This window comes from Onychostruthus taczanowskii, unplaced genomic scaffold (assembly GCF_017590055.1).
Source record: "Onychostruthus taczanowskii isolate IOZ18803 unplaced genomic scaffold, ASM1759005v1 scaffold56, whole genome shotgun sequence".
Taxonomy (NCBI): domain Eukaryota; kingdom Metazoa; phylum Chordata; class Aves; order Passeriformes; family Passeridae; genus Onychostruthus; species Onychostruthus taczanowskii.
In genome coordinates, this window is record NW_024503235.1 from 5,325,049 (window position 1) to 5,343,134 (window position 18,086).

General features: G+C 57.6%; 2 protein-coding genes across 2 annotated transcripts; one reads left to right on the forward strand and one right to left on the reverse strand.

The window, feature by feature from the left end:
• Positions 1–2,744: 2,744 nt before the first annotated feature.
• Positions 2,745–6,551, forward strand: FABP3 (fatty acid binding protein 3). Its single transcript, XM_041417587.1, has 4 exons — positions 2,745–2,963; positions 3,709–3,881; positions 5,883–5,984; positions 6,260–6,551. The coding sequence occupies exons 1-4, from the start codon at positions 2,891–2,893 to the stop codon at positions 6,311–6,313; spliced, it is 402 nt and encodes a 133-aa protein (XP_041273521.1). The 5' UTR covers positions 2,745–2,890; the 3' UTR covers positions 6,314–6,551.
• A 738-nt stretch (positions 6,552–7,289) lies between these two features.
• ZCCHC17 (zinc finger CCHC-type containing 17) lies at positions 7,290–16,478 on the reverse strand. Its single transcript, XM_041417318.1, has 3 exons — positions 16,433–16,478; positions 15,648–15,796; positions 7,290–7,987 (listed from the first exon to the last, which is right to left on the reverse strand). The coding sequence occupies exons 1-3, from the start codon at positions 16,476–16,478 to the stop codon at positions 7,823–7,825; spliced, it is 360 nt and encodes a 119-aa protein (XP_041273252.1). The 3' UTR covers positions 7,290–7,822.
• Positions 16,479–18,086: the final 1,608 nt, after the last annotated feature.

Consider the following 18,086-nt stretch of genomic DNA (forward strand, 5'->3'; position numbering starts at 1 on the left):
CATGAGTGTGTGCATCCCTGTGTGTGCTCTGTGTGTGTGCACACAGATGTGTGGTGATCCATGAGTGTGTGCATCCCTGTGTGTGCTCTGTGTGTGTGCACACAGATGTGTGTGCATCCCTGTGTGTGCGTGCACCCATGTGCATGGACATCCGTGCGCACAGGCATCCATGTGCATATGCAGGGGCATTGCTGTGTGTGTGCATCCGTGTGTGCGCAGGGATGTCTGTGTGTGTGCACATCTGTGTGAATGGCTATGTGTGTAGGTCAGCAGGGATATCTGTGTGTGTGTGTACATGGCTGTGTGTATGTGCACACATGCAGTGGCACGTGTGGGTATCAGTGTGTGTGTGTGTGTGTGTGTGTGCATCCATGGTCATGGACACACATTTACATGGGCACTTGAGGGCATGGGCACACACGTGTGTGTGTGTGTGTGTGTGTGTGTGTGTGTGTGTGTGTGTGTGTGTGCATCACTGCAGGTGGGTGGGTGGCCGGGTCCATGGGTGCTCCTGTGGGTGGGTGTGCAGGGGCAGCCAGGTGGGTGTCCCTGTGCCCAGGTGTCCCTGTGTCCAGGTGTCCCTGTGCCTGTGTGTCCCTGTGCCCAGGTGTCCCTGTGTCCAGGTGTCCCTGTGCCTAGGTGTCCCTGTGTCCAGGTGTCCCTGTGCCCAGGTGTCCCTGTGCCCAGGTGTCCCTGTGCCTGTGTGTCCCTGTGCCCAGGTGTCCCTGTGCCTGGGTGTCCTTGTGCCTAGGTGTCCCTATGTCCAGGTGTCCCTGTGCCTGTGTGTCCCTGTGCCCAGGTGTCCCTGTGTCCAGGTGTCCCTGTGCCCAGGTGTCCCTGTGCTCAGGTGTCCCTGTGCCTGTGTGTCCCTGTGCCCAGGTGTCCCTGTGAGGGGCAGCCAGGTGGGTGTCCCTGTGCCCAGGTGTCCCTGTGTCCAGGTGTCCCTGTGCCTGTGTGTCCCTGTGCCCAGGTGTCCCTGTGCCCAGGTGTCCTTGTGCCTAGGTGTCCCTATGTCCAGGTGTCCCTGTGCCTGTGTGTCCCTATGTCCAGGTGTCCCTGTGCCTGTGTGTCCCTGTGTCCAGGTGTCCCTGTGCCTGTCCCTGTGCCCGGGTGTCATTCTGCATGGGTGCTTCTGTGGAAGGGTGACCCTGTGGGTGGGTGTCACCATGCGTGGGTGACCCTGCCCCCAGGTGCTCCCTGTGGATTGGTGTCCCTGTGCCTGTGCGTCCCTGTCAGTGGGTGTCCCTATGCCGGGATGTCCCCATGCCTATGCGTCCCTGTCAGTGGGTGTCCCTGTGTTGAGGTGTCCCTGTGCCTGTGTGTCCCTGTCAGTGTGTGTCCCTCTGCCAGGGTGTCCCTATGCTGGGATGTCCCCATGCCTATGCGTCCCTGTCAGTGGGTGTCCCTGTGTTGAGGTGTCCCTGAGCCTGGGTGTCCCTATATTGGGGTGTCCCCATGCCAGGATGTCCCTGTGCTGGGGCAGCCGCTCCTGTCAATGCCCCCATCTCACGGTCCCATTGTAGAGGGAGCACCCAAGGGGACAGGGCTTGCAGGTTTGGGACACTGACACCCAGGTGAGGGGACAGAGGACAGTCCCTCTGTGTCCCCCCAAGCCATGGGGGCTCTGTCTCCCTGGGGAATGCATTGTCCTTGTGGCTGTGACAAGCAGAGCCCTGCCCGATGTCCCAGCCAGGACAGGGAACACCCATCCCACGGGGACAGGTCCTGTGCCCCCAGGACACGAGGTGAGGGGTCCTGCTCGGTGGCAGTGTCAGCAGGAGGATGCTGAACACGAGCTCCGGCTATTTTTGGGTGTCTGCGATGTCACACAGGGGCCGGAGACAGGGAGAAGGTGTCCCTGGTCCCTCACGGCCGTGGTGCCTTTGACCCCGAAGTCCCCAAGACAAGGGGACATGCTGCAGCCACGGGGCTCAGGGACACCTGAGCCCCCAGCTGGGTCCCTCCACGACCCGGGGGTGGGGGCAGGAGGGCGCACTGTCCCCTGGGGTCCAGGGGACACCGAATGCCATGGCCAGGTGTGACCTCACCCACGCTGGGAAGGGGCTGGGGATGCGCTGGAGCCCAAAGCACGGGGGACATGGGGGGGCCTGTTGGGGGTCCTACAGCCCCGTGCCTGGCCTTGTCCCCAGCGTCCCCCCCACCCAAAGCACCACTGGTGGCACACACATGTGTCCCCGCGCACGCGGGGAGGGGACAGGGTCACACACGTCCCCACACACACAGGCACACCGAGCAGGGACCGGCTCATGCGACCCCACAGACATGGAACTGAGGGGGTGTCACACATGTTCCCACACGCTCATGGAGTCCCCAGATGTATTCCCACACCCCTGCCGGCGCTCCCTGCTCCCCGTGCCTCAGTTTCCCCAGCTCAGCTCCCTGCTCCCCGTGCCTCGGTTTCCCCAGCTCAGCTCCCCTGTCTCCGCCACTCGTGTCCCTAAAGGGCATCACCACTGTCGCTGTCCCCACGCCCTGACCGTGCCCAGAGGCAGCACCTGCCCCTCCCCACTCACCCACGGGACCACCTGGGCTGGGCACACAACCCCCGTGCCCGCCTCAGCTCCCCCCTCCCCGCCGTGCCCCGCAGAGCCCGGGCACAGCTCACGACGCCAGTGCCCCTGTCGCTGTGCCCAGCCCTGCCCCAGCCCGGGGGTCGGGGCGGGGGGCGGTGGCCGTGGGGGGGTGGCCGGGCCGGGGTGGCCGCTGGCAGCGCTGCCGGGGAGTATTTCTGGAGCGCGTTGTGCTCTTTCCAATCATGTGATGAGGACATTATTTAAGGCGGCTGCGGGGCCGGAGCAGCTGCAGGCGGTGCCACGCTCGCAGCCGGCCGGACCCCCGCGCGTCTGCGGCCCCCCCGCGCCCCCTCGCCATGGTTGACGCCTTCGTGGGCACCTGGAAGCTGGTGGACACCACCAATTTCGATGAGTACATGAAGGCGCTGGGTGAGTGGGCGCGGCTGGGAGCGGGCTTGCAGTCACATCAGCCCTTTTTTTTTTCTTTGCCCCCCCAGTTTGCCTGGTGAACTCCCGCCCCACCACGGGGGACTGGTTGGGGGCTGCAGGCAGAGGAGGGGTCGCTGCTGCCTCCGTGGGTGGTTTAGGGGGGGCTCTGGGCTTTTGTGCACGTGAGGTACCACGGGGGACTGGTTGGGGGCTGCAGGCAGAGGAGGGGTCGCTGCTGCCTCCGTGGGTGGTTTAGGGGGGCTCTGGGGTTTTGTGCACGTGGGGCTGGGCTGGGTGAGGGGGTCTCATGCTGGGTGAGGGGTCGCGTCCTTCCCGTGCCCCCCCCGGGGGCAGCCTTTGGCAGAGGGTGGAGGGATGAGATGCCCCCCGTGGGTGCTGGGGTGCTCAGGACCCCCCAGCCTTCCCCAGCCCCCGAGCCCCCCATCAGCCAGCCGCAGCATGGTCAGGGGGAGTCCCCCGGCTCAGAGCAGGGCGGGGAAGGGGGGACAGACACCAGTCCCCCCTCACCCAGCTCAGGGTGGGTGGGTGCTGGTCCAGATCCATCCCTCCTGGGCGCCCCTCTCTGCTCCGGCCCCGGGGGCGCAGGGAGCCCCCCAGGAGCATGAACGAGCAGCAGTTCTGGGGTTCACCCTCCACCAGCACGGGGAGGAAGAGCTCGGGGGCGCTGCCGGGGCTGGGCGGCTGCACCGTGCCCCGCCGCACGCCCTCACCCCTCGGTCCCCAGGCGTGGGCTTCGCCACGCGGCAGGTGGCCGGCTTCACCAAGCCCACCACCATCATCGAGCTGGACGGCGACAAGGTCACCGTGAAGACCCAGAGCACCTTCAAGAACACCGAGATCACCTTCAAGCTGGGCGAGGAGTTCGACGAGACCACGGCGGACGACAGGCACGTCAAGGTGAGCCCCCCAGCCCCGCCCCGCCCCGTGGCACCCCCGAAAGGCTCTGTGGGCTCTGGGGGATCGTTCCGTCAGCCCCTGGGCTCCGTCCTGGCCGCCTGTGCGAGGGGAGCACCTCTGTGCCCGCCGGGGCTGCTGCTCCAGCCTGTCCAGACAGCCCCCCCGAATCAGTTCTGCAGCGCGGGTGCCCCGGGGCAGGACGGAGCTGCCGGGAAGGTTGAGCAAGAGCCGGGCTGGCGGGTGCCAGCTTGCTCAAGAGGAGGCCGGCGGCCGTGGTGGGGTGGTGGGAAGTGTCCTTGCTCCGGGGGAAGAGGGGCACCACCCCTCCTTTTTGAGCCCACTCCCCTCTGTGCCTGCCCTCCCAAGCAGGCCGGGCTGCAGGGATGGAGACGGGGACAATGCCAGCTGCTCGGTGCCACTCCAAGGGCTCATCCCAGGGCTGCGGCTCCCTGGGGAGCTCAAAACTTCCCAGGCCAGGCTGCTCCTCCCTGTAAGAGCAAGGAAAAAATCACCTGAGGGAGAGCGGTGACTTTCCTGGCCTCTCCCACCCTGCAGGGACATTTTCCCTCGCAGGAATGGCCCAGCTCCTGATTTTTCCTAGATTCCAGCTGCCGCTCCATGCACGCAGCAGCTGGCAGCTCTGTGCCCCACACCCAGCGTGGGGGGCACCTCGGGAGGAACCTGGGGGCTCTTTGGCCACAAAACCCTTTGGTGGCCCCAGAGCAGGAAGCACAAAGGGCTGGGCTGGAGTGAGGCTGGGGGAAGGGGCTGAGCGTGAGCTCCCTCCCCGCCGCGCTCCCTCCCGCCCCAGCTCCTGGCCGCTGTTCAAGCAGCAGGAACGTGTGACCGGCCTGGGGCTCCTGCCACGGCCCGGGACGTGCCCTTGGGGTGTCCCTCGGCCGGGCCAGAGGGCACGTGATGGGCAGCAGGGCCAGGACGGGTGCCCGAGGCACTGGGCTGGACAGGATGGGGTCAGCCGTGGGGTGCCAGGAGCTGTGGGGTACCCAGGGTAGCATGGAATGGTCTGGATTGGAACAGACCTTAAAGTTCATCCAGTGCCACCCCTGCCATGGCAGGGACACCTTCCAGGTCCCAGGCTGCTCCAAGCCCCAGTGTCCAGCCTGGCCTTGGACACTTGCAGGGATCCAGGGGCAGCCACAGCTGCTCTGGCACCTGTGCCAGGGCCTCCCCCCCTCCCAGGGAGGAATTTCTCCCCAGTATTCCATCCATCCCTGCCCTTTGGCTGTGGGGCACCCAAACCCTGTGGGTACCCAAACTTTTGGACAGCTGAGCAGTGGGGGGGACCCAGCTATGGGGAGAACTGGGGTCTGAGGGAGCACCCAGAGCCTTGTGGGGATCTGGGGCACACCTGAGCTCTGGACAGACCCCAGCCATGGGGACACCCGAGGGGCAGCCCCCGGCTCAGGAGGGGCTGGCTGGGGGGCACAGGGCAGGATGGGGACAGGCAGGCGGTGCCAGTGCTGGTGCCAGTGCCTGTCCCGGCACAACCGCGCCCTGCGTGCTGTGGCCGGCGCTGTCACAGTAACCTTGGCACGGGCCGGGCTCTCGGGGCTGAGTCAGCAGAGCGCTGTGCAAACAGCAGCGCGGCGAGCACAGGCGCGTTCGCTGCATCAGCCGCTCCAAAAACTCTCGGCGGGCCCTGCAGGGCAGGGAAGCTTCGGTTCCAGCCCCGATCCCTGCCCCGCCTCTCTGGTCCCCGCCGGAGCCGGCGAACTGCGCTTGGGAGCCCCGGGGCACGGAGGGCAGGGTGACCGTGACGGTGGCACCTGGGGTCACAGGGGGACAGCCGAGGCCGTGAGCCAGTGCAGGATCCAGGCCGGGCTGAGCGCGGCTGACCCAGCCAGGCGGGGATGGTGCCAGCTCGGCATCCCTGCAGCAGCACCCCCAGGCTGATCCCGAGCCCTGCGAGGCTCCAGGGTCCCCTCTGAGGGATAAACCCCGGAGAGGAAAGTAACTGTGGGTCTCAATCCCTCCCTGCAGTCCTTGGTCACACTGGATGGAGGCAAACTCGTCCACGTGCAGAAGTGGGAGGGGAAGGAGACATCGCTGGTCCGGGAGCTGAAGGATGGGAAATTAGTTCTGGTAAGGAAATGGTTTTATTCTGACGTTTCCACCTCGGAAATGGTTTTATTCTGACGTTCCCACCTCGGAACTGGTTTTAATCTGACGTTCCCACCCAGAAATGGTTTGAAGTGGGAAGAGCTCAGCTCGCAGCTGGCCAGGGCAGCACTAACTCCCCCCCACCTCTCTGCCTGGTTTTAATCTGACGTTCCCACCCAGAAATGGTTTGAAGTGGGAACAGCTCAGCTCGCAGCTGGCCAGAGCAGCACTAACTCCCGCCACCTCTCTGTCCCCAGACTCTCACCATGGGCAACGTCGTCTCCACCCGCACCTACGAGAAGGCGACATAGACGCTGTCCCAGGTCCCCTGCCTGTCACCCGGTGCCACATCGTCCCTACCTCCTGGCCCCGTGCCAGGCACGGCTTCCCTGGGCTCGGAGCCGCTGCCCCACCGGGGCCGCCCCTGCCCCGCCCGGCGCCTGCAGGGGCTCGAGGGGCTCGGGTGGGGGTTTCGTGGTTTGTTGTTGGGCTCTTTTTTAACTGATAGTGGGAAAAGTCACATGGAAAAATAATAAAGGTGTTGTTACAGCTCTGTGTTCGGTTTACTCGGGAAAAAGAGTTTTTGGCACGTGCCCACCCACAGGGATGGCAGGGATGGGGTTAATGGCCAGTGGTCCCAGTAGCCCATCCCAGCCCCTTCTCCACGCTTCAGGGATCAGTTCTTCAGTTCTGGCTGGCCATGTGCTCTCCGGGAATGCCCCTCCCAGCCAGGCCGATCCCCCAGGGCAGGAGGGAGCCCCACAGCCCCAGCAGAGGGACAGGCTCCCCTGGAACCAAGGTCCTGAGCTCCTGTGGGCGGGTTTGGGAAGGGAAATGGCCCCAAAGGGGGAGGCAGCCATGGGGAGCCGGAGCGGGAAGCACAGGGAAGGAAAAAGGGTAAGGGGAGGCTGCAGCAGCAGTCCCAACTCTCCTGCCACACCAACAGCTGCCACTCCCGGCTCCCTGCAGAGCCAGAGGCCGCAGGGGCGGCTCCTTCCCCCGTTCACATCTGGCCCAGCAGGGCCGAGCTGCTCCTGGCACCCTCCCCCTGCCATCCCTTCCCCTGACCTTCAGCTCCAGTTACAAGATTTATGCTCCCTCCAGAAGGCTTCTCCTATGGGTTACCTCACCACACACCCCCTTCCCACCCCAGGGAACCTGGGGAAGGAGCCAGAACTTCCCAAAAAAAGCCCTTTCCCATCTCCTCCACGCAGCCAATGTTGTTCTCCCCCTGCCCAAGATGAAGTGTGGAGGGTACAGAAGAAAGGAGCCGGTACAAAGTACAGCTGGAGAGAGCAGAGATTTATTTTCCATCCCTTTCCAAGGCAGCAAACACTCCACAGTCCATGTTTACTCCCAGTATCTCCACTCCCCCATTTGCTCCTTGCTCCTCCACTCCCGGTGTTTGCAGAGACCGAGGGAGCTGGGGCAGGTTTGCAGCCCAGAGCTCTGTGCCAGGGGGCTGAGGTCCCACCAAACCCTGTCCCCAGCACGGCGCGGGCCTGGCTGTGCCACCCCAAGCTCTGCAGGGCTGCTGTCCCCCCGCTGTCACAGGAGCTGGGACCTGGCAGTGCCCAGGCTGTGGCACAGCAGGGGCGCCCTGCAGGGTGTCACGAGCCCGTGCTGGCAGCAGCTGTGGGACAAAGGGGCAGCCCGTGCCCAAGGTGACAGAGGACAGCTCGCAGCCAGGTCAACACCTGCAACACCACATGTCACTTTGAAATAAACTCCTTGTCCCTGGAGCAGGAGCTGCTGGTCCCTGCTGGCTGCACCAGGGAATGGCTGTGGCAGCAGCCCAGCCTGCCCTGCTCACCCCAGGGCTACTTCTTGTGCTTCTTCTTCTTCTTCTTGGGAGCCTTGCTGGGTTTCCTGGCGTGCTTGGGCCTCTTGCTGCAGGGCTGAGCTCCATCACTGTCCGAGGCCGAGCTGTCTGAGTCTGACTCCGAGGACTGCCTGGCCTTGTGCTTCTTCTTCTTCTTCTTCTCCTGGGACAACACAGGAAAGTGGGAATGTGGGAATGCCCTCCCTGGTGCTCACCAGGGCAGCACGAGCCTTTCTGGGCCTGTTCTGCTTGGAAAGGGCACGGTGCCTCAGGAGGCAGGAGTTAACCACCAGTGCCAGCCCTCAGCTGCAGGGCAGGGCACAGAGCACGGCAGGAATTGGAGCAGAGGGGCAGCAACATGGAAATCCAAGGCTGGAAAACACTGGATAAGTCATGGAAGGAGAGTTCTTGCTCTCATTCCATTATTTCATTGTTCTTTATTAATAAAAGTTGGAAGGATGAAGCACTTTTGCCCAAAAATTGGGTTTCTAAACCAGCCATGAGCACCATCCCCACAGCCTCAGCCCACCACCAGCCCCAGCCTGCCAGGACAGGAGCACTGGAGCACCCAAACACTCCCAGCTCTTTGCAGGAGAGCCCAGTGGAGCTTCCCTGGAGCAGGACGAGGTCCGTGCCCTCCTGCAAGATGTGGCTCCTTGCACAACCTCCCGAAAGATTTCACCACCCCCTCCTCTTTCCCAACTTCCTCCGTGCCCCTTCCTGCTCCTCAATGTCCTCTGCACCCCCTCCTGCTCCCCAGCTTCCCACTGCACCCCTTCCTGCTCCCCAGTTTCTCCTGAACCCCATCCTGCTCATCTTCCCATTGCATCTTGTCCTGCTCCCCAATTTCCTCTGCACCCCAACTTCCCACTGCACCCCTTCCTGCTGATTCCTTCATACACTCTCCTGCTTCCCAGTTCTCCTTGCACACCCTCCTGTTCCCAAACTTGTCTTCCACCCTCCTCTGCTGCTCTCTCCCTCATGCTGTGCATCTGCAAAGCCCTGAGCCAGAAGCTCCAGACTGACCCTCAGCTGCAGCACGAGAACAGCTGGTGTTGGAATAAAGTCCCTGAGGAGCTCTGAAATGGATCTAAACCCTCCAATTTGTGACAAAGCAGCAGGCAGGGATTACCCTGAGATCAGGCCTGGGGGGCACTGGGATCACCCCAAGGCAGACCAGCAGTGTTTAATGATGCAGGATGGCAATTTGGGGATATTTAATCAGGACACAGGCCTGGGGAGAGGATCTGACTGATGCCAGAGTTCATCCCCGGCATCCCCTTCCAGCAGGGAGCAGGAATGCTGCCAGCAGCTCCCAAGGGCCTGACAAAGCCCATCCTGCAAAAACTCAGGTGTTCCCTCCCCTAGGCTCTGGGAAGTGAAGGGAAGCAGCTGAATGGGCCTCTAAAATAACTGCACCTTGCACATGGTTAATGCACAGCTGCAGCTTTCTGTCCCAGCACAGCAGCACCAGGCTCCAGCAAGGATCCACCAACTCCAGCCATGGCCAGCCAGTGCCTGAGAGACTTTCCTGGCAAAAGGCTCTGAGGATCACAGAGTGGTTTGGGTTGGAAGGGAGCTGAAAAACCACCCAGTTCCACCTCTGTGCCATGGCAGGGACACCTCCCCGTGTCCCAGGTGCTCCCAGCCCCAATGTCCAGCCTGGCCTTGGGCACTGCCAGGGATCCAGGGGCAGCCACAGCTGCTCTGGCAATTCCAGCCCAGCCCCTCCCCAGCCTGCCAGGGAACAATTCCCAATTGCCAAGATCCCATCCAGCCCTGCCCTCTGGCAGTGGGAGCCATTCCCTGTGTCCTGTCCCTCCATCCTTGTCCCCAGTCCCTCTGCAGCTCTCCTGGAGCCCCTTCAGGCCCTGCAAGGGCTCTGAGCTCTCCCTGGAGCCTTCTCCTCTCCAGGGCAGCACCCCCAGCTCTCCCAGCCTGGCTCCAGAGGGGCTGATCAGGAATTTTTGCGCTATTTGAGGACTCAAGCAGAGAAGCCAAGGAGGGTTTCAGGGAGCAGAGATGGCCCCTGAGTTGACCAAAGCTCTGGGACAGGCTTAGACAGCCCCAGTGAGGAATGTGGCCCATCAAGCTCGGCTCAGAGTTCTGACTAACCCAGCTTTTAAGCACGGGTGCCCAAACTGGATTGGGTGTCCAAACACCAGACCCAGGGCAAAAAGGAAAGGAGCTGGCAGCTGATTTTTAATCAAACAGAACAACTTTTTTAGGGAGCTGGAAGAACAAAGACAACACCCAGAGCTGAGCATCCAGCAGAGTCCTTTGGGATCCCAGGGAAGGGAGCAGAGGATGGAGTGGCTCCATACCCACCAGACCCTTGGCACATTTTAGCTCCATAACACCAAATAATGTCATCCAAAATTGAGTCTGTTTTCCTGTGGGGTAACAACAGACTCACCAAAAGTCCCTGACCCGCAGAGGAAAGGCAGAAGCAAATCCTCCCAGTCCTAAGAAGATGGGAAGGAGTTAAATCCTCCAGAGAAGGGGATGCAGCAAGGAGAATTTTCTCAAGCTTTTCCAGCCCATGCACATGGTGAGGAAGTTTGACAGGACCTTCACAACCAAGAGTTTCATTCCAGAGCTTGGGAAATTTTCTCAGGATGTGAGGGCTGAAGGCAGGACAGGATGTCACACACACTCCTGGGGATGGAGCAGGGGACAAAAAAGCACACATGGGCATTGTGCTGGCTGGAAAAAAATCAACAAACCCTCACTCTCCCCTTTTTGGGAGCTCCTAACAGCCAAGATCACTCCAAGAGAGACAAATCCCTTTTCTGGCACACAGTGGGGTTCTTGGGGTGTCCTGTGCAGGGCCAGGAGCTGAACTAAGTGATCCCTGTGTGTGTCTTTTCCAACCTGGATATTCCAGGATTCTCTGATTCTTCCAGGGCAGCAAATCAGCACAGCCTGGGCTGGAAGTGCAGCAGGAAACACGGAGAGCTGAGCATTCCCAGAGGAAAAAATGTGGCTGCTCCATGGCTGGAAGGGCTTTGGAGCAGCCTGGGACACTGCAAGGTGTCCTGCCCATGGCAGGGGTGGCACTGGATGGCATTTAAGGTCCTTCCAAAGCTTGGGAAATTTTCTCAGGATGTGAGGGCTGAAGGCAGGACAGGATGTCACACACACTCCTGGGGATGGAGCAGGGGACAAAAAAGCACACATGGGCATTGTGCTGGCTGGAAAAAAATCAACAAACCCTCACTCTCCCCTTTTTGGGAGCTCCTAACAGCCAAGATCACTCCAAGAGAGACAAATCCCTTTTCTGGCACACAGTGGGGTTCTTGGGGTGTCCTGTGCAGGGCCAGGAGCTGAACTAAGTGATCCCTGTGTGTGTCTTTTCCAACCTGGATATTCCAGGATTCTCTGATTCTTCCAGGGCAGCAAATCAGCACAGCCTGGGCTGGAAGTGCAGCAGGAAACACGGAGAGCTGAGCATTCCCAGAGGAAAAAATGTGGCTGCTCCATGGCTGGAAAGGCTTTGGAGCAGCCTGGGACAGTGCAAGGTGTCCTGCCTATGGCAGGGGTGGCACTGGATGTCATTTAAGGTCCTTCCAACCCAACCCAACCCAACCCAACCCACTCCATGGTTTTATGATTTTCAGTAGCAGGAGGCAGAGCTGCTGCAAAATCCTCCTGCAGGAGCAGCATCCTGCCCCAGACCTTTCCTTCAATGCAGCAGCCCAGCCCTGGGGGACCAGCACTGAGGACACCAGGGAACTCAGTGTGCAGGGGGTGTTTGCAGCTCAGGGATTGCCCAGGTTTGTGCCTGCAGGGACACCCTGAGCTGCCAAGGCCCTCCAGCCCTGCTGGATGGGGCTCAGCTCAGCTCTGGCACACCCAGCTCAGCTCTGGGCACACCCAGCACTCCAAACACTGCATTTAGGGGCAATATTTGGAGAGGATTTGGCCCAAGCAGCTCTCAGTGCAGAGGGCTCCCAGCACACAGAGCTGCACTTCACATTTCCTTGCACATCCTGCCCCACCTATGCAATTAGCACACCAGAACCCAACAAAAGTGCTCCAAAATCTCTCTCCAAGCCCCTGCTGGAGCTGCCAGCAGGACAGCAGCAGGCTGGGCTGGAGCCTGAGTGTTGGTTTTCATGGAATTCCTTCCCTACTGCTCCAGAAACTCCTCCAAGAGGGGCCCCTCCAGCACTCCAGGCTCCCTCCTGTCCTTTGTGAGGAAACTGCTCCAGGCTGTGCTCTCAAAATGTTACAACAGCTCATTCCTCCTAAAGGTATTTGGGGCTGAGATAAGAGGGGAGTGCCCAGGACTGTCCAAGAAGTTGAAATATTTTTCACCAGCCCCTTCTGAGGAGTTAAGATCCCATTCCAAGACTTAGTGTCTTATCCTTGTGAAAAACTGGAATGGATTCCTAATGTCTGTCTGCATCCCCAGGGGTGTGCCAGGAATCCTTCTAGGCTTTTTTATTTTATTCTTTATCCTCATTCCACCAGCCAATTTCATTCCAAACAAGATTCATTACACCAGTCTAAAGGTGTTCTTGCATCCTTTGTTGGAGGAGCAGTCAGAATGAAGCTGAGGAGAAGAACCCAGCTTAGAGCCAGTAAATAAAGACAGCCAGATTCAGAAACATTTCAATGAAGACAATGTGTGAAGGGCTGTGGCCTCTTAATGCCAGAACCAGTAAAACCAGTAAAACTGAGGATGGACCAAGGCTGGATGAGCCACAGGTCACAGAACAAACATACTTAGGCGTGGTTTTAACATGAAGATCTGCAGGAAGATCTGGGAATCTTCCACGATGTGGAGAAAAAAGCAGCAAAGTCATAGAAAAGCCCCAATCCCAAAGGCCACCCAAAACCACCTCAGGAATGAGCTGTTCCATGTGGAATAAAGCTCATAAGGAACTCTGAAATGGATCCAAACCCCCAAATTTGAGGTTGTGTGAGCAGAAGATGGGATAAACTTGGAGCATTTCAATGTAAGGGGTTATCCCTCAGTCAGCACTGCAGGTTTTTTCTTGGAGGACAAAGGCAGCAGGATGAGAAGGGCTCAGCCATTCCCAGCCTCCTGCCTCCCACACAAGACCAGCAGGGACACTGCTGTTCCCACAGGAGCTCCTTCACCCTGTGACCCCAGGAGAAGGGACACAGAGCCTGGGCCTGCCCAGCTGTCCCAGACAGCTCCAGGGCTCGTCCCTGGAATTGTTTAGGCTGGAAAAGCCCTCCAAGATCAGCCAGTCCAACCTTGGCCCCAGCACCACCAGCAGGTCCCCAGGTGCCACATCCACGTGGCTTAGGAGGGGTGGGGACTCCAGCACTGCCAGGACAGTTCTATCAACCCTTTTTGTGAAGGGATTTTCCCAAATATCTGGATAGGATATGGGTATAAAAAGGGAAAAGCAGACAAGGGAGCAAAAACTTCAAAGTCAGGGGGCAGGGGGGAGAGCACCTCCATAAATCTTCAAAACATCCAGACTGCTGAGGGCAGGGAAGCCAGGAGTGCTTTGAAGCAGAGATGGGGTCAGAGTAGGTGCAATCCCCCTGCCCTTTCCTGCTCCAGGGGAGGGTAAACATGGGGATTCTGCACCAGTGGCTCAGTGTTTGCTGACTCTTACTTTGCACTTCAGTGCAATCTTGCCCTGTTCTGGGGAAGAGGACAAGGGAGCAGCTACACACTCTTGTGCTGAAGGCACAAGGATGGGGGAGAGCAGCCATGTTACTGGGCTGTCAGGCTGCACTCACATGGAAAACCTTCACATGTCTATTTTTTCTAACTTCCATGGGCTGAGCAGTGGCTGCCCTAAACCTCCCTCAGCACAACCTGAGGCTGTTTGCTCTCACCCCTCCCCTCATTCCCTGGGAGCATCCCTCAGCTGTCCCCTCTGGTCAGGAGCTGTGCAGGGCCAGAAGGGCCCCCCTGAGCCTCCTTTTCTCAGGCTGAGCCCCTTCCCCAGCTCCCTCAGGATTCTCCAGCCCCTTCCCAGCTCCATTCCCTTCCCTGGACACGGTCCAGCCTCTCTCCTTCTCCCTGCATCACCCATTTTCTCAGGGATTACAGGAGACAGGACAGGGCTCAGTGCTGCCACCCAAGGATGTGTCACTGTCACACCAGTGCCACTCCCGAATCCAGCTCCAGCCTGGGAATACTGAGGGAATCAGGCAGGAGGGAAAACAGGAGCTGGGAAGCACTGGGAAGGCAAGTTGAACAAAAAAAAGGGGGGTGAGGATCCTGGGGGAATCTCTGGGAAGAAGAGAAAAACCCCAGAAACTGCAAGGAAACATCAGATCCAGGAAAGCACAAAATGCTGATCCTGAACAATCACAAATATTAATTTTATTGCTTTGACACTCAGTGGAGATGGAATCCTTTGGGAGCTGGCAGCTCCCTCCTCTCATTTAAAAACCTCAGGGCCACACTGGTGTCACACATGGGAGGGGACAGGTCAGGAGGAGATGTCCCTGAGTCCAGGGAGCTATTTCCACGTGCTGTGAATCCCTGGAGCTCCAGGCAAGCAGGGAAGCACATGGTGGCTCCCAGACAAGAGCACAGCAGGCACTCCAGACTACAAGGGAACCATTCATCTCCAGGATCCCACATCCTGCCTCCAAAAAAGCTCCAAGTTTTATTATTCCAGCTCTGGAAAACATCTGACAACTTTTGATGTCACCCTTGAGAAGGGAGGGAGATCAAAGGAACAAGTGAGATTTCAAGGAAAGCTATTAATCCACCAAACAAAAAAAAAAAAAAATCAGGAACAAATTCAGGACAGTGACCCACAATTTCCTGTAGTGTCATCAGGGCAAGACTCCACTGGGAATCCCCATGCTGGTGGATGGGCAGGGGTAGGATAACAAGCTGTCTGTGCACTTCTTTGTGTAATTTTTCCCCAAAATTTTTAAATAACTTGAGTCTTTTCTGCCTGTTGCCGGTCTCCAGGGATACAGAGAGGCCACAGAGCTGGAAGGAGGGGAAAAAACAGAGAAAGTATTTTGGAAGAGTAATTAAAAGTGGGACTGTGAAGGGGCTGATGGAAGAGCTTGTTTATTTATTGAAGCCTTGAACTGGATTGTGGCTGCCCCTGGATGTGTCCCAGGTCAGGCTGGATGGGGCTTGGAGCAACCTGGAACCATGGCAGGGGTGGGATGGGATTTAAGGTCTCCTCCACCTCAAACCCTCTGGGATTCTGTGAATACTCATCCCTGAATAAACCTGACCACCAAAAGCTCCTGGCTTGGGTTCAACTCTCACCTGTGTTTTATTTTATCTCATCCTGCTCCGAGCCAGAGGTCAAACACAACCTGGGAAATGTCTCTGATCTGGTGCCATTTTCACAGGGACAGAAATTGCTCTGGAGCCTGGGAATGCTCCCTGTGCAAACACAGCCAGGGATTTTCCCCCAGAGTGTGCAGATAAACCCAATTCCCACAGCTCTGGCAGGGTCAGGATACCCCTGGAGCCAGCAGGGCACTGAGTCCAGATCAAAGAAGGGTGTGAGGGCAGGAAAAGAGGAAAACAGGAATCCAGGACACTGAAGCAATGCCTGTAGAGCCTCACAAAGACCAGGAACAACAACAATCATCTTTTTCTCTAAGAACATCTTTTCAGGGCTGCGTGTTGTAGCACAAAACCAGCTTGAAGGGAACTTGACAATAACAGGAGAAAATCTAAGAATTAATAGGAAATCTGCAGAGGAGGTTCCTGTTTTGCTACAGAATCTGCCCAAAACTGAGGCATCTTCTCAGCTCACACCACCTTGCTGGAGTAACTCAGGTGTAGCTACAGAGCAAATCCCCATCCCCCATTTCCTTTTCCAGGCCAGCCAGAGGCCACCTCGTACCTTCTTCCTCTTTTTTGAAGACCCCTCAGCCTGGCTGATCTTTTTGTCCCCTTCACGTCCTGCTGCTGCCCCCTCCTCTTCCTCCTCCTCTGGAATGAGGCTGTATTTGGTTCCTCCAGGCTGCATGAAACACTCCTTGGCAAAGTGACCTGGAAAAAAAAGGTGTTTGAGGGAACAACCCAGCCCCTTTTCCTTTTCTTTTTTTTGTTCTTTTTTTAACAAATGCATTTCATACACCTGAAGTGCTGCCAAGGCTCTCTTGATTATCAGTCACAAGGAGAAAATCTACACTGGACGTTTTTTATCCTGAAATTTCAGCTGGTTGAACATGCCCTGATTACACAGGACAGGGAACAAACATAACCCAGGTCATTCTGGAGGGATTAGTTAGGCAAAAGAGAAAATATTCTTGTCCCAACAAGTAAAAATCTGTCTCTGCAGGGGCTTAATCAGCCCAGAAAAGAATGGAGGAAAGGTAAATTGGTGTGATTGGCACCTGGAAAATGAGCTAAAGCCACAAAGACAGAGAAATTCAGCTCTTCTGGTTCTACCCTTTCTACTCTGGAGAAATCAAAGCTGACCTACTAAGAGCTGCAGGGAAAATTTGGAGAGCTGGCACTTGCTGTTAGGAGGAGATGCCATTATTAAAAAGCAGATTGGAAATAGGCATAATCCTGATTTTTGGGGTTCTTTAAAATAATGTTTTATACATAATAGTTCTTTAAATAGAAATAATCCTTTAAAATAGTATTTTAAGGCTATTTCTCTACTACTACAGAGCCCACACTCAGCATTAACCTCCTCCAGAACAGCACGAGCCCCATTAACCATTTCCTCTAAATAACACAAGTAGGGCACAGCAAAAACTCCTGCACAAAAAAACTACTTTGTACCTCAGCAACTTGAATAAATCTACTGAAAGGCACCACAAAATCATCTCCACACTGCTGAACCAGGCAGGACATCATTTCAGCAGGCACAAACTGGGTTTTAGCTCTAAGACACAGCTCCATTGTCCCACCAACTGAGCTGGAGCTTCCACTGATGGTTGTCCACAGTGGGATCACCTGCTGAAGGTTTCTTAAAAACCAAAATCAGAGTAATTACCTCAAATGGGACTCAGCAGTGGGGATGGTCCATCCTGCACTTTGCTGAAACCCCAGAGATCAGGTCCATGCACAGCACGGGCTGCTCCTGTGCCTCTCCTGTGCTCACCTGTCCCTCGGTGTCCCCCAGTGCTCTGGAACGTCTACGGGGACTGTGACAACTTTGCCACCCTGAAGGGACACAGCGGGGCTGTCATGGAGCTGCACTACAACACGGATGGCAGGTGAGGGCAGGGGCTCCCTGCAGCTCAGGGAACAGGGCTGGAGCCCCAGGAGAGGCTGAGGGAGCTGGGAAGGGGCTCAGCCTGGAGAAAAGGAGGCTCAGGGGGGACCTTGTGGCTCTGCACAACTCCTGACAGGAGGGGACAGCCGGGGGGTCGGGCTGTGCTCCAGGGAACAGGGACAGGAGGAGAGGGAACGGCCTCAGGCTGGGCCAGGGCAGGCTCAGGGTGGGCACAGCAGGAATTTCCCCATGGAAAGGGGGATCAGGCCTCGGCAGGGGCTGCCCAGGGAGGTTTGGAGTGCCCATCCCTGGGAGTGTCCCAGGAATTCCTGGATGTGGCACTCAGAGCTCTGGGCTGGGGACAAGGTGGGGATGGGGCACAGCTTGGACTTGATGTTCTTGGAGCTCTTTTCCAATCTCAAGAATGGTTGCGTTGAAGGAACCTCTGGAGATCACCTGGAGCAGGTGACACAGGGACACATCCAGGGGGTTGGGATGGCTCCAGAAAGGCAGACTCCACTCCCTCCCTGTTCTCTGCCACTCCTCATGTATAGAGTTTTTTCCTCACAGTGAGGGCATTTACTTTCTGGCCATCAGTTCTTGTCCTGTCCCTGAGCAGAGGCTGCACCATCCTCTGACACCCCCTGGGGATATTTGTGTGGATTGATGGGATTCCCTCTCAGTTTTCTTCTCCATAGCAACCAGGCCCAGCTCCCTCACTCTCTCCAGTCCATCATCTTTGTGGCCTCCACTGGTCCCTCACCAGTAGCCCAAAGTGCTGTGATTTTAAGCAATAAACTTTTAAAAAATTTTTTTAGGGACTTGAATTAAATCTCTTGGTTTTGTAGCAAGTGATAAAAAACTCCCTCCTCTAAAGGAGGAACATGGAACCAAAATTCAGTCCTTACAGCAATGTATTCACAGGGGCTAGGCCATAGCGGGCACCAGCCAGCCTGCTTCTGAGTTTGTTATCAATTCTCAGGGATTCCTCAAGGCTATTGGAACATAAATTGTGCAAATTAAGAAAGAAGAGGCTGAGAAACCGAATACCAAGACCACAAGAACTGGATAACAGAGGGCTGTGAAACACCTGCACTGTAACCAATCACA